The 18,792-nt window shown below is 45.6% G+C and overlaps 1 protein-coding gene across 3 annotated transcripts in view; it reads left to right on the top strand.

Annotated features, from left to right (window-relative positions):
- Positions 1-18,579, top strand: part of FAM117A (family with sequence similarity 117 member A) — a 36,309-nt gene extending 17,730 nt beyond the window's left edge. For 2 of the 3 annotated variants that reach the window (XM_044444452.1, XM_044444453.1), the window contains exons 3-8: positions 8,032-8,121; positions 10,146-10,259; positions 11,541-11,675; positions 13,734-13,965; positions 15,454-15,577; positions 16,951-18,579. In XM_044444452.1, coding sequence (XP_044300387.1) covers positions 8,032-8,121; positions 10,146-10,259; positions 11,541-11,675; positions 13,734-13,965; positions 15,454-15,577; positions 16,951-17,293 — 1,038 coding nt within the window. In that variant the 3' untranslated portion in view covers positions 17,294-18,579. The remainder of the gene's footprint in view (positions 1-8,031; positions 8,122-10,145; positions 10,260-11,540; positions 11,676-13,733; positions 13,966-15,453; positions 15,578-16,950) is intronic. The other variant, XM_044444454.1, reaches the window with a different exon arrangement.
- Positions 18,580-18,792: the final 213 nt, after the last annotated feature.

The following is an 18,792-nucleotide window of genomic DNA, read 5'->3' as shown; positions in this document are numbered from 1 at the left end:
AAAAGCATTTTATTTTAAAAATCCAATTTAAATTTAAAAATCCTTTTAATTGTTTGAAATCATTGATTTTTATCCACCCTGGAAGTCAAACAGGGAGTGGGTGAAGAAGGGAGAGGAGGACTTGCTAAGGTGGTGCCAGTCCACCTTCCCACCATCCCCCCTGCCCTAGTGTGCAGTAACCATGTTATCCTGTTAGTCCCCACTGCATAGAGGAGTGATGTGGGACACATCCTATCTCTGGATAAGCAGGCCTTGATAAAGTTTACTGGTGTCTCATGTCCTTACTGAAGGAAAATGCCCTTTGGGAAAGGAGCTGAGCTGATGGGAGTTAGTCTTTGCCAGGACTCTATGCCATAAGCAAATTCCACTCAAGGCAGCTGCAAACCTACCTACGGGCCTTTCAAACTGAGATACAAAAGTCACAACTTGGTGGAAGCCCTGGTAGAGGTCATTTACTCCTTGAGATGCTGGGCTCATCTGGCCAACCTTATCAACAAGCAAGGAAGCATGAGATCCAGAGCCCTGTGGAGGGAGACCCTGAGGCTTTTTGGGTGGACGCATGGCATGCATGTGTCTGCTCTGTCAGGCTGAACACCTAAAAAACAACCAGGCTAACTGGCATAGCAGGCCTTCTTGGACTAGACACTGTACCCAGGGTGCAGATGGCCTGGTGGGGCCTGCCCTGGCTCAGTATCTTCATATCATCTCAGAATGCCACACTCTTAGAATGGTCACCCACTACCAAAGAAAACATGCTGAGTCCACAGACACGACGATTGCTTCCCAACGAAAGCAATCACTCCAGTTCATGCTACAGAAGTCTTTATTCTACACAGCATTACAGTTACAGTCACATAAGCTAGGAAGTTGTCCTCTCGTTCTAATTAAGTTCAATTTACACTGTGTTTTTGAATCCTTCTGGGCCGTCCTTCCAGAGGCAGGGCGCTGTGACCCCTCTCCCTGGGTCGCTCAGTCAATCTTGAGTCTAATTGTCCCGATCTGCACATGCATCTGTGGGAACAAGCATCCTCAACAGCTTCATCTATGTTATTTCCTAAATTCCAATATCCCATATCGGCACCTGGTGCAGTTGTTTCCCCATCAACACCCAAATTGGTCTCTGTATGCTCTTCTGTTTTGACATCTCCCTGAATTTCCTTATCTCCTGTACTTCCTTTCCCATTGTCTGTGCACCTGGGGAGTAAAGCTTGTTCTGGTGGCACCAGGAATAGATCTTCATCAACCCTCTGGTCTCATGAGAAGTTTTCGCCTCTTGTGTGCATGTGCCAAGGACTCTTCTAAGTCCGCACACACGACACACCCTAACTAGCCATTTGCCCTAAAGCTTTCTCTGTGTCTTCTCAGTACTGTCCCTTATCCTGAGAGAAATCCAGTGAGTAAGCAATTAACAGGACAAGGTGACCCTGATAAAGACGAGAAGAACGTGGGATGCTGATCTAGTGAATTTACCAATGACCAGACCAGTAGTCCTCTTAGTATCACTGGGTTTCTCAACTGGTCATAAGCCTCAGAGAAGGATCAGCTATCTACAAACATTGCAGATATCTGGAATTCCTCCAGGAGGATTTATCTGCAAGCCTCTAGACCTAAAGAGCAAGGTTTTAGTTCCCTAAGATGGATCTCAAGACCCAGATGGGGGCTCCAAAGGTACTCAGCCGCTAATCAAGATGTTTCCCACCTGGTGCTCAAAGGTGTTAACCAAGAGTCTCATTGAATATCTGGGGGCAACTGTCCTTTGGACCCTGACCCCGAAGATCATCTCTTTAGTGACCATCACTTCCATATGGAGGGTGTCCAACTTAGGGGCTTTACCCTCGGAAAAGAACTTTGTGCCTTACAAGAACATTGGTCTTCATCTTTCCAAAGGTTAACACAGCCCTTCACAGGGCACAGGAACTAACAATCCCCCTCTTATCCATGCCTCAAGAAAGGGTATGGCCCACCTTGGATGCTAAGCAGGCAGTCAAGTTCTGCCTAAACAGAACCAGGCTCTATAGACAGCTGTGTGCCCTTCTTCACCCTGTGACTCCACAGGTGACTTGCACTGGCTTATACCATCGGCAGTTTAGCAGTGCCAGAAGGTATATGCCCACTCAGTAAAAGGAAAGACCACTTCTTGGGAAGAAGAGATGTGTAGGGCTTCACCAGACACTACAGAATCAACCTCTTTGTCTCTGGGCAAGATGTCTTTGGCAGGCACGTTCTCCAAAGGCTAATAGCTGGAGGCTGGCTTGAGGGATCTACTGGACCAGCCAGGGATGCACAGCTTTTTAAAATCCCAAGCTAGCTGGCTTCCTGAACACAAGGGGAGAGACAGAAATTCTTTTACTCACCAGTGAATTTCTGTTCTCAAGTGAAAATGGCCTGCGAGGCCTACCCTTCCAAACTGATTTGAATTTTCAAGTAGTAATCAACCTAGGCAGGACTCATCATTCAGATTTGCAGCCTGAGCATTAGGTGAAAAGTTGACAAGTCATTGAAAAGAAGGGTGATGTGGTGGCTTCCAGTGTGTGAAGGATCAACTAGATATCCTGTGTGAGGCATTGCCTGCTCCAGGAACTTCAAAATGGAGACTGCTTCCTAGCCTTGGAGTCTTTAGAGGCCATCTCCAAACTAGCTGACATCTTTCACTTGAAGAAAACAAATTCACTGGTGAATAAAGCATTTCTATGTTCCAGTCCAGCCTGGTGATACCCGTGGAGCTCTGAGTCTTACTTGTCTCATATTCCACACACCCGCACCCTTGGTGTTTAGCCACTGGGGTAATAGTATCCCTGTGCATCTCAGCAACAAAGCTCATCCAACTGCACACAGAAAAGTTCAGAAGAAATCCTGTAACTTTGGAGGGTCCTCTTAAAGTCAGAAAAATAAGAGCTGAATTTGAGGAGTCTTGCTTAAAGCGGAATCTTGTGTGTAAACGTTAAGCTGGTTAAACTCCAGTGAAAACCTGTGGACTGTTAGAAGTATTCTGGACTGTATTCTAGTCTTGAGTACTAGTCCCTGTGGAGCTTTCTAGGGAATGTCTTCCCTGTTGTGCTTAAAGTTGGTTTTGAGGCAATTCTTGATTTTTCCCTTGGCTTTGTTGCAGAGGCAGCTGGCCTTTGGCGCTTTCCTTCTGGAATGGGCTCAGCACTGGAGGCTTTTCCAGCTCTGCTTGCTGCTCTGGGCCAAAACCCTTATATAATGTTCATGGGCTGTTTGCCATGCACTGCTTTAAAAACGAGGGCTCTTGCGATGGAAGAGCTTGCTCAGCACAAGGCGGGTGTGTTCCCGGATGGAGTGGGAAGGCTGCAGCCATCAAGGAACCCTTAGCAACCTGTAAATATTTCTAGAGAGCAATGCATAGTCCTTCTGAGACCAAAGGACAGCACCGACCATTCAGTGAGAGAGTTTTAGTTGAGCTGCAGTGATCAGCTGTGTCCCGTCCCCCCCTGCCCAGGTGTCTTAGATGTGTTGGACTGCAGCACCCAGCATTCCCAGCTGACATGGCCACTGGTGGTCCTTGCACTGTTTTTTCTCTAAGATGCAGACTGTAGCCAGTCTGATGACCTGCTGAGACAACAGAAACACATTGGGAGCCTATCCCATCTTTTAAAACCCCCACCACAAGTTTTAGGGTAAACTTGACTCGAGGGACATTGCCTTGTTCACGATGTGTCCATGGCTGAGCTGAAGACTCAGAGCCAGATCTCCCGAGCCCTGCATATTGCTTCCTGCCTCACTCAGGCTCTTGGCACTACGTAGTCCACTTAGAGGTTTCTCCCATAAGTGAGTGTAGATGCTCAGATCCATGGGCTGCCATGAGTGGGGTCCTGAAACCCCAAAGGACTCCACCATTCCAAAAACCCTCCCCCTGAGTGTGGTAGCTGCATGAAGATCAGCAGGCCATCCGTGATGTCCTATGCTGTGTAGGTGTTGCGCCGTTCTTTCTGCTCTGAACACACAGAATGGGTTTCTTTCACAGCCTTGGGGGATGATGAGTCCCTTCCCCTGCAGTTTATCTGACCTTGTGGTTTGAAACTTGGATTGCTTCTTGAAGCCCTTCCCTCCCCTCCCTCCCTGCTTGGAGGAAGCTGTTTAGGCACTGCTGGAATCCTACCTTTGGAAACGTCCTACCACACTATGGCAAACTAGGCCTAGATGAAGGGCATGGTGCTCCTGCAATGCCATGAATGGTTTCTGCTTGCAGGGATGACTCCCCACCCATGCATACAACCGCCCCCCCCCAAAAAAATCTGGTATCAGCTTTGCTTGGACTGGAGGCAGCCTGTGACTTTCCTCTTGCTCAGAGCATGAAAACAGCCTAAGCCAAGCAGTCAATTTGTTATTGTATTCTGATGTGCACTTGGCATGACTACTCTTCCCAAGATGTTTCTTCCTTGAGCCTGACGTTCAGGTCATAAGAACTGTCCTCCGCCCCATCTGTGGGAGGGCATAGCAGGGGGTGGCATGGCAGTTAGTGTTGCAAATGAAACTCAGGAGAACTGGGTTCTAGTCCCACTTGGCCACGCAGTTCAGTTTGGGCTAGTCACTGACTCTCAGCCTAACTCATCTCACAGGGTTGCTGTAAGGATAAAACAGTGTAACTCCTGGAGTTTCTTGAAAGGAGGAAAGGGTAGGATATAAAGGTAGGCAAGTCGGTCAGTCAGCATCAGCTTGAGACTGTGTGTAGCATGTAGAGGTGGTACACGTAAGATGCAAGTTATGGCATCAGGCTGCTGGCTCCCATCCCTGCTTGCCCAAACATTAGCATCTTCCATGGAGGCTCTTCTTGTGGTGCTCCAGCGTTTGGGATAAGGCGAGTGGCACCCTGAGGAAGGGAACATTTGTTAACCATGGGGCCCAGCCGTGGAATACCCTGCCCTGAAATGAGCCCCATAATTTCCTTCAGACACTGAGTTAAGGCTCCTTATATTCTCATTCATTTTGATGAGTTTATCATTACTAAGCAAGCATAGCTTTGGTGAGATTTCCTCTCCATTTTTTAAATGATTTTTGATCTTTTATTGCAGTTAATCCATTCACTTACCCTCATAGAATTCTTGATTGCTATTGGCTACCATGTTTGTTGTTTGGGCAGAATGACAGATTGTACTCCTTCACTTGCCCAAACATATTACATTGTAAACTACCTCAAATGATGAATTTTTTGAAGGGTGCTATAAATGTACCTTAAGTAAATAGTAAGTTTTCCCATGCCACATAGTTGAAATAAAAATATATACACAGAATTGAATCCTGAGCTGGTATTCTGCCAGAGAAAGAGAAAAGCTCCATTTGCAGAAGGTCCCTACGCTTAACTTTTTGGGACTCTTAACCTCAGTTCACCCCATTCGGTAAGGTTGTCTGTCTGTGTAGCATTTCCAGGGAAGCTGGATAGCTGCCACAGGAAGGAGAGGGTGGGGAAGTCTAGTATAAATCTGGATCTAACCTGTTTATGTCCCGGACCAGTCAGTTTCATTTAAGCAATTCACATCTGAAGACTGAGACGACTGATGGACAGATTAAGTTGCTTCCTGTAGCCTTGAGTGGTGTTTGTAGTCACTGTCTAAACACTGACCTTCCTCTCAAACTGAAGAGTCTAGAAATGGAGAAGAATGCATGTTTGGCTGCCCTGTAGCATTATGATTTTTTGTGCTGATGCAAAAGGAAGCAGAGAAATAAACTGCAAACATAACTGGGCTTTTGATTTCTGAAGAATTTGTGTTTCCTGTTAGAGGTCAGCAACTTGAGCAGCTGAAGCTGTGAGCCTACCACACACTGGTGCAATGCAGTGTGTGTTGTACTTTTAGTTGCAGAAAGGGATTTCTGCTGCAAGTTCTCAGACTTGACTGCTGCGTGGTGTGAGTCTCCCACAAGATGTGAACGTGGAAGGGGCCTTTGACATTGGCCAGGATTCCCAGGGCTCCCCTGGTGTTGCTCAGCTCTGCCACTTGCAAAGCCTTTCTAGTTGTTTGTTGACTTTTGTACACTGTACAGTTTTTCACATTACTTTCAAGGCTGTGACATCCTTTGCTGCTCCCAAGCTATTCAGCTAAGCTGTTTTTGAACACCACTGCCAGATTTCCGTTTTGCAACAGCCTCTCTGCAGGGGCCGATTTTGTTGCTGGCAAAGGCCTCTCGCTCTGCTTGGCAGCAAGTCTAACAGAAGTCTGGGGTAGACATGGAACTGTCCTGAAACTGTTCCCTCTTCCAGAAATGGAAAAGAAATGTCAGGATGGGATTCTAAGATGTTGAGAGAACTCTTGATCTGTAAGAGCTTTGTCTGCACAGGCACTGGCCAGTTGGTGCTGATCATGATGATTACTCTGCACTGTGTTTTAGCAGCCAGACAAGGATCTGCCACTTTCTTGTAGCTTAGGGTAAATTTGGGAGGATCCAGCAATAGTTCTGGAATGTCACTTGCCCGGTAATACTCACTTTCACTCAGGTAATACTTATTTTCCAGTGACACCACTGCCACTTCTGCCTCTCTGCAGTCCTGCACTGGGGCCGGCATGTGCACACTCCAGTGCTTGCTTGCATGGCAAGCCACATGAGCTGCAGTGTAGGAAAACATCACCCTGTTTAGTTTGCTAAGTGCTCCTCTTACGTTACACAACAGTCCTGTGAGGCACGTAGAAATTTTCCAGATGCATTGGTGATCGTGAATGAAAATTGCTGGAAGTCATCCAGTTAGTATGTGGTCGGCCTTATTCTTCAAGCAGCATTCTTTCCATATGTTCCTGCAATGCTTCATGAATGGCTGCCTGTGGATGGAACCTGGTTATGGCCTTCTTCTCCCCTTCATCCACTGGTCCCATTGCTGCTGTTTGGAAAGGTAAACGAATGCCAACGTAGAAATGGGTCAGATGCAGTGGAAAAGCTTTTATTTGGGAATGGGGTGGGTTGTCGTGATTGGCCTGATTTTAATCTCTGAACACTTATGCAGGGCTATGTATTCATTTAATTAATGTGGGGATTAGCAACTTGCTATCCTCAAGGTGTATTGAACTGCATCTCCCAAAAGATCCAGTTAGTTTAGCCAGTGGACTAGGATTATGGCAACTGAAGTCAAGAACATCTGAGCAGTAACTGGCTCCCTGCCTCTGGTTTAACACATTTATATGTCACTTTCTATCAAGGAAGGCAGTGTACATTTCTAAACTACTAAAAGGAAAAAGTTACAAAAATTAAAACAGTTCTGTCAGGCCAGTTGAAGGTCTCTTCAAAAGCTGATTTATTTCTTTTCTTTTTTTGTGGTTTGTTACCTTTAAATCTGCTTCTGTTTCCAAGGAACTCAAGGTGGTGTACATTATCCTCCTCCTTACTACTTTATCCTCACAACAGTCCTGCAAAATAGCTTTAGCGGAGAGTCAGTGACTGTCCCAGAGTCACCCAGTGAGCTTCATGGCCGAGAAGGGGCTTGAACCTGTGCCTCCAGTCCAGTGCTGTAACTGCAATGCTCCACCGGCTCCAGCTAATTTCCTCCTTGGAAATACTTACGGAATTATTCTTACGGAGGGATTCACGTGGAAACACAAATGAACTATACCTTTCGCTCCTCCTTTTCCCAGGAAAGCTCTAAAAACAAGAAAATAGTTCCATGTTAAGAGAGCTTTTCTGAAAAAATCCAGTTGGACATTTCATTTAGAGGCACAACGTGCGACATCTACCCTAGCGTTGTTTCTGTGTCGGAAAGTGTGGGCCGTGGCTCCAAGTTGCCATGTTTGGAAAATGCGTGTCTGCTTGGCGACGTGTAGGAACAGTGGAAAATAGTGATTGGCATGTGCACTGAGCAAGACAGTGTGCATGTACTATTTTACTTTCCTGTATGGAAACAAGAGGTTTTTGTTTTTTTAAATAAAGCACTGTAAAGTAGGCCTTGGACATGATACTTCCTGAGGGTGTTTTCAGGATGACTCTTCATGGAGAAAACTGCCACGTTGTAACTAACCTCTTAAAGTTTTGAGTTTTCAGCTGACTACATTCTGATGGATTCCTTTTTCCTTCCTTTTTCCTTCCTTGTAGACTCCTGTATCCTGGCATGAAACTGAGGCAGGGAAAGCTGCAATCCATAAGCGTTCTGCCTCGTGGAGTAGCATGGATCATCGCAGAGAGGTGAGTGACTCAAATGAAATCTGCCGTCTCACTGCACAATGTGCAAAAGAAATTAAACCTCTGGAGCATATGTTGACACAGTGCCTGCATTATGCCTCCAGGAAACTCCTGCTTCAATGTGCACAGTAGATAAAGCAAACCAGCAAGTAATTTTAAGAACCTGCCACACCCTTTGTACCCTGTTCATGTATAACAGTTGGCATGGTGGTGGAGTACTGCCAAAAATTTCAGCTGAAGAGAAAAGATGGGGCAGAGCTTCCCCAAAAGTCAAAATCCCTCAGAACAGACAGAAGCTGAAAGTAAGATTTCATCCATGAAACCAATCTTGCCATTCATTTCTTGTCTATATAGCCATGATATCCAAGTTATCAGGGGGGTTTCACAATATGATCAGAAAAAATATAAGATCATTCACATACAGAAATTTAAAATGGTCCAAAAACAAGTTAAAATCAATTAACAAGAAGACTAGTGGGATCTGGTGAAAAAAAACGAAAGTGCTCCATCATATGTTGCCAGAAGCCTGGGATAGGAGTCTTTGGGAATCAAAACAGCTATGATAACACTGCTTCCTACCCCCTCTGATGGAAAAGTCTAAAGTTTCACTCAAGGGGAACAGTGTCCAGCCTTCTGCAGCAAAACAGTGCAGAGTGCAGGGTGATGGTTTGCATCGCTGACAAAGGTGATACCATAAAACACAGTGGTGCATCAGAACTAGTTTCACTCTGAAGTTTTCCCTCCCTCCCTTCTTCAGCCAGTTGCATGGGCACAGTCTGCACCCACTGTATCAGGTGGAGGTAGGCGAAGTGATAGATTGCAAGAGGCCTCTGATAACAGTAAAAATAAGAACTGGAGTTTGAAAAAGTAGCAGCATATTGTGATATTTGCATTTGGTAATGCTGTGCTGATAGGTGAGGAGAGGAGAGGAGAGGGCTAATGCCCCCTGACAAAAGGTAACTGAAGCCCTCACAAGATGACTAAAAATCGGAAGGATTCTTTATTCTGACCAAATGCAGTATAACGCTGGGGCAAGCTCTGAGAATCTCTGCAGGGCCCCAGATCTTTGCGGTGACCCAGATGGGTCTTTCAGAAGCAAATGGTGCAAGACAAGCAGCAACTCCAGATACCTATGAAAAGTTGCTGGGCCATCCACAGAAAGATTACATAGACTTGCTGCTTTCTGGAAGACTTCCACTGCTGTGTCTTAAAATCCAGATTGCAACGGGTACGTTCACATGTCATGCTAGTCCACCCTTGCAATGAGCCATAGAGGGTTGCTTGGTGGGTAAAAAACCCCAATAGGAACCTGACAGAAGCTATGAGCAATCCTTTCAAAGTGCCCCAGTGGTATGTTGAAGGGGCTGCCCTTGTTTAATCCTTTTGTGCACAAAAACAAGAAACCAAGTTCTGGACTTGTACAGCGGTGGAAATTTGAAGCCTCAGCTGCAGCAATGACTTGCAAATACATTTTCTCTTCTTTGCTTTTCCTTGACAGCTGTAAAAAGGCAAGTACGCCAGAAAACAAAACAAAAACAAAACACGCAGAGGTGCGTGTGTGGAGGGGGAGTGTCTTTGACTGCAATATTTTGGGTATACAGTCCCTTTGCAAAAAGATCCTCATCCTCACCTCTGCCTCACACTTACATTCTCATCAGGGTGCCCATTTGGCTCTAGATGCTCAAGAAAGTCTAAAAATGGACTCCCTCCCTTTTTTCAAAGAAGAAGGAATTTTGGGGTGTTAGCTGTGAAAAAAGGGGGGTTTCAGTAGGAAATGGTAGTTCTGGAGTAGGACATGTGTCTCTCTATGTCCCACTCTAAAAAAATCTAGTCCATTTGCTGTATTTTTCTAGAGGAAAAGTTGTGTGCCCACAATGCTCTGGTAGTAGGGCAACAAACCAGTAAGCAGAAAATGACTAGATGAAACTTATCGTGTGTGTACGGGAGAAATGGTTCAGTATAGCTGGTTCAGTAGCTAGGGAGTGTTTCTCTTTCTTCAAAATGCAAGTTATCATCTCATTCCCTAGATTGCAAAATTGAAACAGCAGCTCCAGCGAACAAAGCTCGGGGCCTGGGGCAGCAAAGAGAAAGAGCATAACTCCCCAATTCAAGGGGATCATAGTGTGCTCCCATCAGCAAAGGTATGTTCTGCATCTCTCTCTTCTTTTAATTGCTTTAAAAAAATTACTTTCTTTGTTCCTATCCAAGAGCTGACTGCAGCCAAATAGGAGACATGGTCCAGCTTTCACTAGATCTGTTGACAAGAGGCTAGTGTGAAGCTTTCCTTGGGAAAAGGTGTTTTTGAAATAATCAGTTGTGCTGTTATGTTTGTGGATCACACAGAGCCATTCTTTCCTGCTCCATGAGAATGCAAGGAACAGGGTGGATGTTTCCAAACCATTGGCCATGCCTGCTTTTCACACACAGAGGTCAAGGGTGTAACTTGTTTGAAGCCTCCACCTTCCCCACCTAGGGGAGTATGGCTGAGCTGTAGGCTGAACTGGGCGCACCAGGTTCATGGCTACTGTCTCGCCCTGGCCTTTTGCTACTCCATGGACAACTGCAGGAGAGAGTCCATAGCTCAGTGTTCGAGTATGTGATTCACAATGCTGATAGCCCCAGGTGCCCTCCTCATGCCATCTTTCCATTGGACTTAATGGAGTAGTAGAGTGAGGGCTTACAGGGACACAGCACTGGCACATCTTTTATTAGCAGGGATGGTGATGCCATCTGCCACAAGCCCATCCCTCTCAGATTTTTTTGTTCTGTCTGAGCTTGGTGGCAATCCTCACAGTAGCTAGGGCAGGTTACTTTTGCAAGCAATAATATATGCTTTTGTGTGGGAATGCCAAGTACACTGAGGTGGCTTGGTCTTGAATGGACAGTGAAAATTCATTAGTAGTAAGAAAAAACCCCCACCTCCTCCTGGAGAAGACAACTGATTTACTGATACAGCCCAAAATGGTTTCCTGCATGTTTGCACTCTCCTTGGGGTTGTGGCTGTGGGGACTGTATGATGAGTCCCTGCATGCCAGCATTTAAAAATATACCACTGGCTGGAGGGTCTTCAGTAGCAGGCCTAAGAGAAAACTCTGCCTGATACCTTTGGAGAGCCATTGGTTGACACTGTGGAGCTGGCTCTAAAGGCAGAATCCTACACATGTTTAGCTTAAAAAACGGGTCCTGCAACTCCCGGTATACCTCAGCCAGTCTGGCTGGAACATGCTGGGAGTCATAAGACTTTATTTCTGTCTAAGCATGCACAGGATTGCATTCTGAGTTGACTTTATATGTTCCAAACAGTTCAGGTGATGGAGCGGGCTACTATGTGCGTGCCTGCCTTCACCTGGCAGCACAATGTCCATTTGCACAACAGTGTTGGTAACTTCTCTCCCACAGCTTTGCATATCCTTGTTTTGCAGGCTTCCCCACCTGTACCTTTTCCAGGCTCGGCCACTGTGTCAATCAGCCCCTGTTTGCACAACAGCCTGGACGGTATCAATCGGGAGTTGGAAGAGGTGTTTGTAAAAGAGCAAGGAGATGAGGAGCTCCTCAGAGTGAGTAGTGGCTGGCTGGGCAGGGCACAGGACAGCCTCCTTGTCTGACACTCTCTGCATAAGCCAAGGTGTCAGTTGTACCCGAGAGTTAAGCCACCTTTGCAGGGCAAATTTCAATACAGACCTCGTCACCTCCCTACCCAGAACACATGCACAGGCCCTCAGAGTGAATTGTACTCTGTGAAACTCTCCCGCTTGAAATCTCACAGGAAAGTGAAATTCTAAGCAACCTCTTGTCTTGTGCCTGTAGTATACCTTACGCAATTCAGAATATGTTTCCATGATGTTCTCTTTTGTTCTGCTAAACTGTGGAGCTGCACTACCCACTTCCCCTGTGTCTGGCCTTGAGGCAGAGCAAGAACACGTTTCCTTCTGAGGGACAAGCTACGGTACTTTGTCTGTAGGAAAAAGAGGTGGGGATAGGAAGCATTTAACCCAGAGGTTGGTAGTGTGGTGCCTATTGGGCACTGGAACCCTCTAAAATCCCTAAGTTGCTCCCACAAGATAGTGTTCAACCTAAAAGCTTTCCTTCCTCTCCCCAACACAAGGCCGCAGGAGCCATGCTGGACCAGATGAAGGGTCCTTCTGGTCCAGCATTCTGTTCATACCATCTGCCCACCGGAATCCCACAAGCAGAACATGAGTGCAACAGCATCCTTTCCCGTGGGTCCCAACATGACCTCCCCCAGCCCCCTGCTGCCTTTCTTTCCTGCCTTTCCACAGCCTTTTCTTCTCCCCCATGCACTGCTTTTTGGTTGCAGCCTTTCCCCCTTTCTTCTTCCTTCCTTCAGTCCCCCTTCCCACAGCAGGAAGCCAGCAGATCAGGAGATAAGGTAAGTGTGATAAAAAGGTGATGCCAGGGGGGAAGAGGCAGAAGGGAATCACAAGCTGGGAGAAGAGGAAATTGCAAGTGGAGGAAGAGGAGGAGCAAAATGTGCCCACCCTGATAGCAATTGTAGCTAGTACTCACAGCCAAAATATAGATTGTGCCCGTGGATCAAAGAAGCTTGTCTACCCCCTCATTTAACACTTATCCTACCCACCCATTGTCAAAGTAAGTTGTACATCTGTGCAGGATGAGACACACCTGAATTCATTGTGCTGGCAGGATGAAAAGCAGCAGTTGCTTGAGCAGAGAGACTGGTAGAGAGGCTGTTAAGGCCTTCTTTCTCTGCCTTGAAGTACCATCTTGAGCAAGTCTTTAGCAAAGCTGTCATGGGAGGTATAGCACAATGCATAGCTTATATCTGACCCCTTTGGGTGCTGAGTACTGTACTGGGTAGCAGTTATGGATCTCTGCCTGCCTTGGTGGGGATCCACATTGGGTGGCTCTGCTGTTAAGTCGTGTTCCCACTTGTTGATCCTGCGCCAAAGTACGTGGCAGCATCCTGGTTCAGTCGTCTCATTTGGCAAGAAGTAGTCCTCTGTTCTGAGTCCCAGAGCGACCATTGTCATCCCCTTCTGACCTAAATGGAAGTTATCAAGTAGTTTGAGAAATAATGTACGTGTACTCTGTGTCTTCCTACCACCGCCATGACTGCCAAGGTACCATCCTATTCCATTGGACTGCTGGAGAGAGAGGCAGGAAGTGGGAATGCTGAGAGACCAGCTCCACTTGGTTCCTTCTCTCCCTGGAATGTCTCCATTCTGGCTGGAGATTTGTTGTTGCTCTGTGCCATCAAGTTGCCTCTGACCTGTGGTGACCCTGTGAATGAACACCCTCCATAATATCCTGTCCTTGACAGCTTTGCTCAGTTCTGGCTGGTTATCTACTATGAAATGGCCCTTTAAAAACAGGTGTCCAAGTTGACTGTTTTTCTCCTCTTCCATCTTTCCTTGTGTTTTTGTCTCCGTTTTTCCTCCTTCAGATCATAACCCTGTTTTAGATAGCAGCCTATTGTTTTACAAGTTACTCTGGAAACCCTTTAGGCTGATGGGTGCAGTACGAACACTTTCCAAAAATGTTTAAATGTTCATTATTGCCCACATCTCTGCCTTGCTCTGAGCATTCCTCAAAGTTGCCTCTTTGTGCTTCAAAGGAATGTTTCTTCTCTCCAGATTCTGGACATCCCGGATGGCCACCGAGCCCCAGCACCACTCCAGAAAGGTCCTCAGGATGCCTTGCTGCTCCAGCTGGAGCACAGTAGCAGCAGCAGCTGTAGCAGCCTCTCTCTTTCTCCATCCCCTTCAGCTGCACTTGGGCCATCCCCGTATACTTCTGCTCGAGCCACAACAGAAGAATTTTGCCCTAGCATGGTAGAAAAGCCAGGGCTGGAGGTGAAGGGAAAAGGTAAGCCCACTGGCTCAGCAGCAGCCTGCTCTACCCGGGCACAGGGCCCTGGGAGAGATTTTTAAGGCTTTGCCTTTGATCTTTGACAGCACAAGAATACAGTCTTAGAAGCTGGTGGGCCTAATAGGATGTGCTTGACAGGAACTCTGTTGCCCTTAAGAAGGAAGCAAAGCTGATGTGTGGGAGAGTTGTCAGAGCATGGCTGAATGCATGAATGTCCTAATTCATTTAATGACTTTTCAATTAGCAATGTAATGTGATAAAGCAAGGATAATTTTCCTACATACTTACTGTTCATCTTGAGAGGCAGAATCCTCCAGTTTTGTCATACACTCTAAATCAAGTTTCTAGAACTTAAATCTCTTGAAAAGAAATGGGAAAATCTAAGCCTCCGACTGCATCTGCAGTGTGAAGGTCTCAACCTCTTTATTAACTATTATTGATAATTTCCTTAAATATCTCTCCCACCTTTCTTTCTTCCAAGCAGAAGGCAACATGCATGGATGCCTCCCATTTTATCTTCACAACAATCTTGTAACATAGGTTAGGCTGACAGATGGGAATTGGCCAAGGATCACTCATCAAGCAGGACTAGAATCCAGATTACTTTTGACATTCAGACCACATGCTACACCAGCTAACAAGTGTGTTATGTTTTTGGCAGCCAAAGTAAGGAAAAGCTGCCATGTTCTGAGTTACATTGTGAAGCCCAGTACAGGGATGAAGAGGACTTGCAAATATTGACATGGTTGCAGGTACCAGGACAAAAAAAAGAAAGATCAGGAACAAATGGAGAAGTGATAAAAGTGAGAAGCAGGTAGTGCAGATCAGAGCAAAGTCCAGAGGCTAGGTTGCTATTTGGTAGCAGGCTGTACTTGCAAAAAGTAGGCAACCTGTATCTAAATAGGAGCCAGCCAGCTAGCCTTGAATATGAAAGTGATGACATGGAAGAACGGTTTATGCATGTTGCTTTCTTCCATGGGGAATGTCTTGTGTATTGGGAATCCTTAAGAATGCATTCATAGACACAGCTTTTCAATTTTTAATGCAATGATAATTATTTTTCCCCACAAACTAATTTTACTGACTCCCAATCATTCTGTAATGCCAATAAAAGTGGAGAGGTTTCCTGTCACTTGAGGGCATTCCTGATGCCTGCAGCTCTACTGAAAGTATATGGAGTGAACTTTAAGACAAAATCTCTGGCCTGTACTGAGGTCATTGAAGCACCTAACTAATCAAGCAATCAATTGTACTGAATCCATAGGATTCAGTTCACTGTTTCTTGGCTGACACGCTTCCACAAAAGATCTGTTAAAAAATAAATTTACTTCCTGAGTTCACTCCCATCTGACTGTTACAAACCTTGCTGGTGTTGGGTACATTTATATATCACCTCTGTGTGAGGTTTCTTGTCACTTCTGTGTTTGTCTGATTCAATGTGTTATGCTGAATTTACACTGTCCTGTTGTGTTTTCCATCTGTCAGAAAACGGCAATACTTCTCCAGTCCTTGCCTTCGCCCTTTCTTCTCCTCGTCCCAACCACACCTATGTGTTCAAGCGGGAACCTCCAGAGGGCTGTGAAAAAATCCGTGCTTTTGAGGAAGTAGTGTAAGTAGGATGACACTTGCCTTTTGTAATAATGGTTCGTGATGGAGCCACACACAGATACTAAGACAGACCATGTATGTCGCTCCCCTCCACCTACAAAACAGAAAAATTAGGAGAGAAGAGGTAACACTGACCATGTTCTGCTTGACACAAACTCCACACAGTATTCGTACAATAATTATTTATTTTTAATATGACATTGTATGCCCCCCACAGAGATTTTATCACAGGCTAGACTGAGAGGCTGGAGTGAGAAAGAGTCACTGACCCAATGTGCTTCACAACTGAACAGAGATTTCAATTTGAACCTGAGTCTCCCCAGTCCCAGTCGGCTACTGTAGCCACTGCAGCATCAGCTTCACTAAATACGGAAAATACTACCCATGCTATGTACCTCAGCTATAAAGCAGAGCCAATAGTAAAGACAAAAACTACTGGGAGCATCAAAATTGGAAGAGAACACGTTCCACCTCCTCTTCGCTTGGAAATTTTTCCCAACAAATACCATCTTCAGTCTAAGTCTTTCACAAACTCTTTCACTCACTGAAGATTAGCCATACTAGAAGTAAAAATTAATTTTGTAGGGGGTTTCAAAATGCTTATTCAGTGAAGACTAGGGAAGGATGATTACCCCTCCCTTTACTTTTATGCCTTCAGAATCTGTTCCAACAGGTTGAGAGATTGTCCAGAGATTTTCCAGGGGCTACATGGGAGAGAAGGGGAGGATCCTACTGCATGAGTGGACTACTGCAAACATGATGCTTGCTTCTGCCCACTGCCATTAATATTGCGGGTGCACTTGGCAACTAGTCTAAAAGTTAATAATCCTTTTAAAATCCTTACTTAAAAAAAAAAGACTTGTCAAGTTCCTGAATGGATGTGGGATTGGTGAGAGGCTGGACGGATGTCTCAGATGTACAGATTCAGCCCCCTTGATCCCCAGCCAGCTCCAGCAGCAGATAGCAGACTCCAGGCACAAAACTGATTCAGGATTCATAATAGCAAGGGTTAAGACACTGTTTCAGGATCCCTAAGCATAAGCATCATATTCCTTTGCAGGCATACATACTGGCCTGGGGACTTTTAATTGAACCCCTGACATGGGTAACCCCCCCGCCCCCATGAGGCTGAAGTAAGAATTGTAATGCAGTTCTTTGCACTGAAGGGTTCCAGCCCTGTAACACCACGCCACACTGTAGCTCACACTAACACCTTTGAAATGTAAAAACCTGAAACGTACAAGACCCTTTCTTTAACATGTTTCTTGTGTTTCACTGCCAAGAATTTTAGAGTGGTTGATCTAAATTCGCAGGCACTTGATAGCACTGATCCTTGCATTCCTCACTTATTTTCATTGTGCTTTCTTCCTCTAGGCCATTGAGCCCTGATCAGCCTTTCTTGACCTCCTGCCCAGATAAAAACAAAGTCCACTTCAACCCAACTGGTTCTGCCTTTTGCCGGTTCAGCCTGGTGAAACCTCTTAACCACAGCGTGGACTTGCTGTTCAGAGACTTCTCTTCCTCTACCAGCCCCATGCCACCAGGAACGTTCTCCTCATGCCCACCCACTTCTGCCCTTCCAGTCCTTGCTTTGCGGAAAGACTCAAGAGGAGACAACTTCAATGAGAACCCTAAATCACCCTCGCTAAATTTGGAGTCCTGGAAGCGGCACCAGGCAGAAGATGCTGTCCTCTTCCATGGCTCCCTGGTTGTCTGAAGCTGAGAGAGAGAAAGATGAAGCCACAATAAATGCATGGTCCCTCCATGGCCTCTGGAGAAGCATACTTTGGAACTGGGAAACAGAGCGCTTCCAGGACACGAGTGCTCGCAACAGCCTCAATGTGCAGTAGGGTTTTTCTTGGACTCTGGTACTTAAAGCACTTCCCTTTCCTATGGGTTCATGTCAATGTTCACCTGCTGTTGCAGTGTCCAAAGAGCACGTAATACTCTGATGGAATACGCACACTATTAGCAACCAGATTGTTGTGTCTGTTCGCTTGCTGGGTTAGGCAGGAGCTCATTTATAGGCCTTTTTTCAGTGATCTTAAGAATGTCTCAGACTTTCCTTGGAATGGGGAAGATGAAAGAGTTTACATGTAGCCAGAGGAGCTCATGTACCATTCACGCATTTGACTGCTGGGAGAGTTGACCAGGGTAGTCTGTTTCCAAGGGTGCCAAGCCTATTATTTGTGTGTGAGATCCCTTTTGCATCCTACCCTGCATTCTATAACTTGCATCGCTGGAACACAATCAGCCCAATTCTTGAGGCATTTTCCCTTTTTACAATCATGTCATGATAAGCAGATATTCTGCTGAGTGCCTTTTTGAAGTATTGGTCATGAAATAGATTCCTGTGCCTCACACAGAAAGAATAAAGGAGTGTGTCTTTTCCTGTACTGTCTCCAGGTGGACCTCCTGAGGATACTCCTTGCAACAGAGTTCTGGAAAAGGGGATTGACACTCAAGCCTGAACAATGGCTAAGGTTTTCTGGTGTAATGCAGCTGTTAGTCCAATTACTTCCCTTTATATTATAATAAATTGGCTAGTCCAGCTAGGTCTGATACTACTACTATTCCAGCCAATGTGTTTGGGAAATTTGTTTCACTTAAACCCCCTTTCTAACACAACACTCCAAAGATTCCAGGCTCACTTATACCTACATCCTGTCCCACCTCCCACCCCACAGCTGAAAGGCCTTAAACCTGGTGATGCCTTGATTGCAAGTGTACTAGAAATTAAAATGACTTTCTTGTTGTTATGTTAAACCTTTGGATTGTATTGGAAGGTTTTTCTTGAACCCAAGATAGAAAATATATTTTCTTTTGAAGACAGTATTTTTGCAGCTACTTTTGAAGTTTTGTAAATTTTAATGTATGTATCACAGAAGCTTACTGAAAGAATGTTAGCACATCAGAGGTTCATTGCCTTGAGTTGAGAGATTTCTGCAGATCTTGGTGTTTAAACCAATTTAAAAATAAAATAAAAATGTTGGGCCTCTGAAATATTATATAGCACTTTTCTGGGCTGAAAAGGAGGGTGGGTCAGATGGGACTGGGCAGTCTTGGAAACAACTAGTGTTCTAACCCCTCCAGCTACCACACCACCAATTGAAGTTTTCAGGTAGCTACAAAAGTTAAAGCAGAAGCTATTCAACAGTGGTGGGGAACCTCAAGCCTGGGGTCCTAATCCTACCCTCCTAAAGTTCCCCACATGAT

Source organism: Varanus komodoensis, unplaced genomic scaffold (genome assembly GCF_004798865.1).
Source record: "Varanus komodoensis strain SLA01 unplaced genomic scaffold, ASM479886v1 scaffold45, whole genome shotgun sequence".
In the NCBI taxonomy this organism is placed as follows: domain Eukaryota; kingdom Metazoa; phylum Chordata; class Lepidosauria; order Squamata; family Varanidae; genus Varanus; species Varanus komodoensis.
This window is presented reverse-complemented; position numbering and strand designations above follow the sequence as displayed.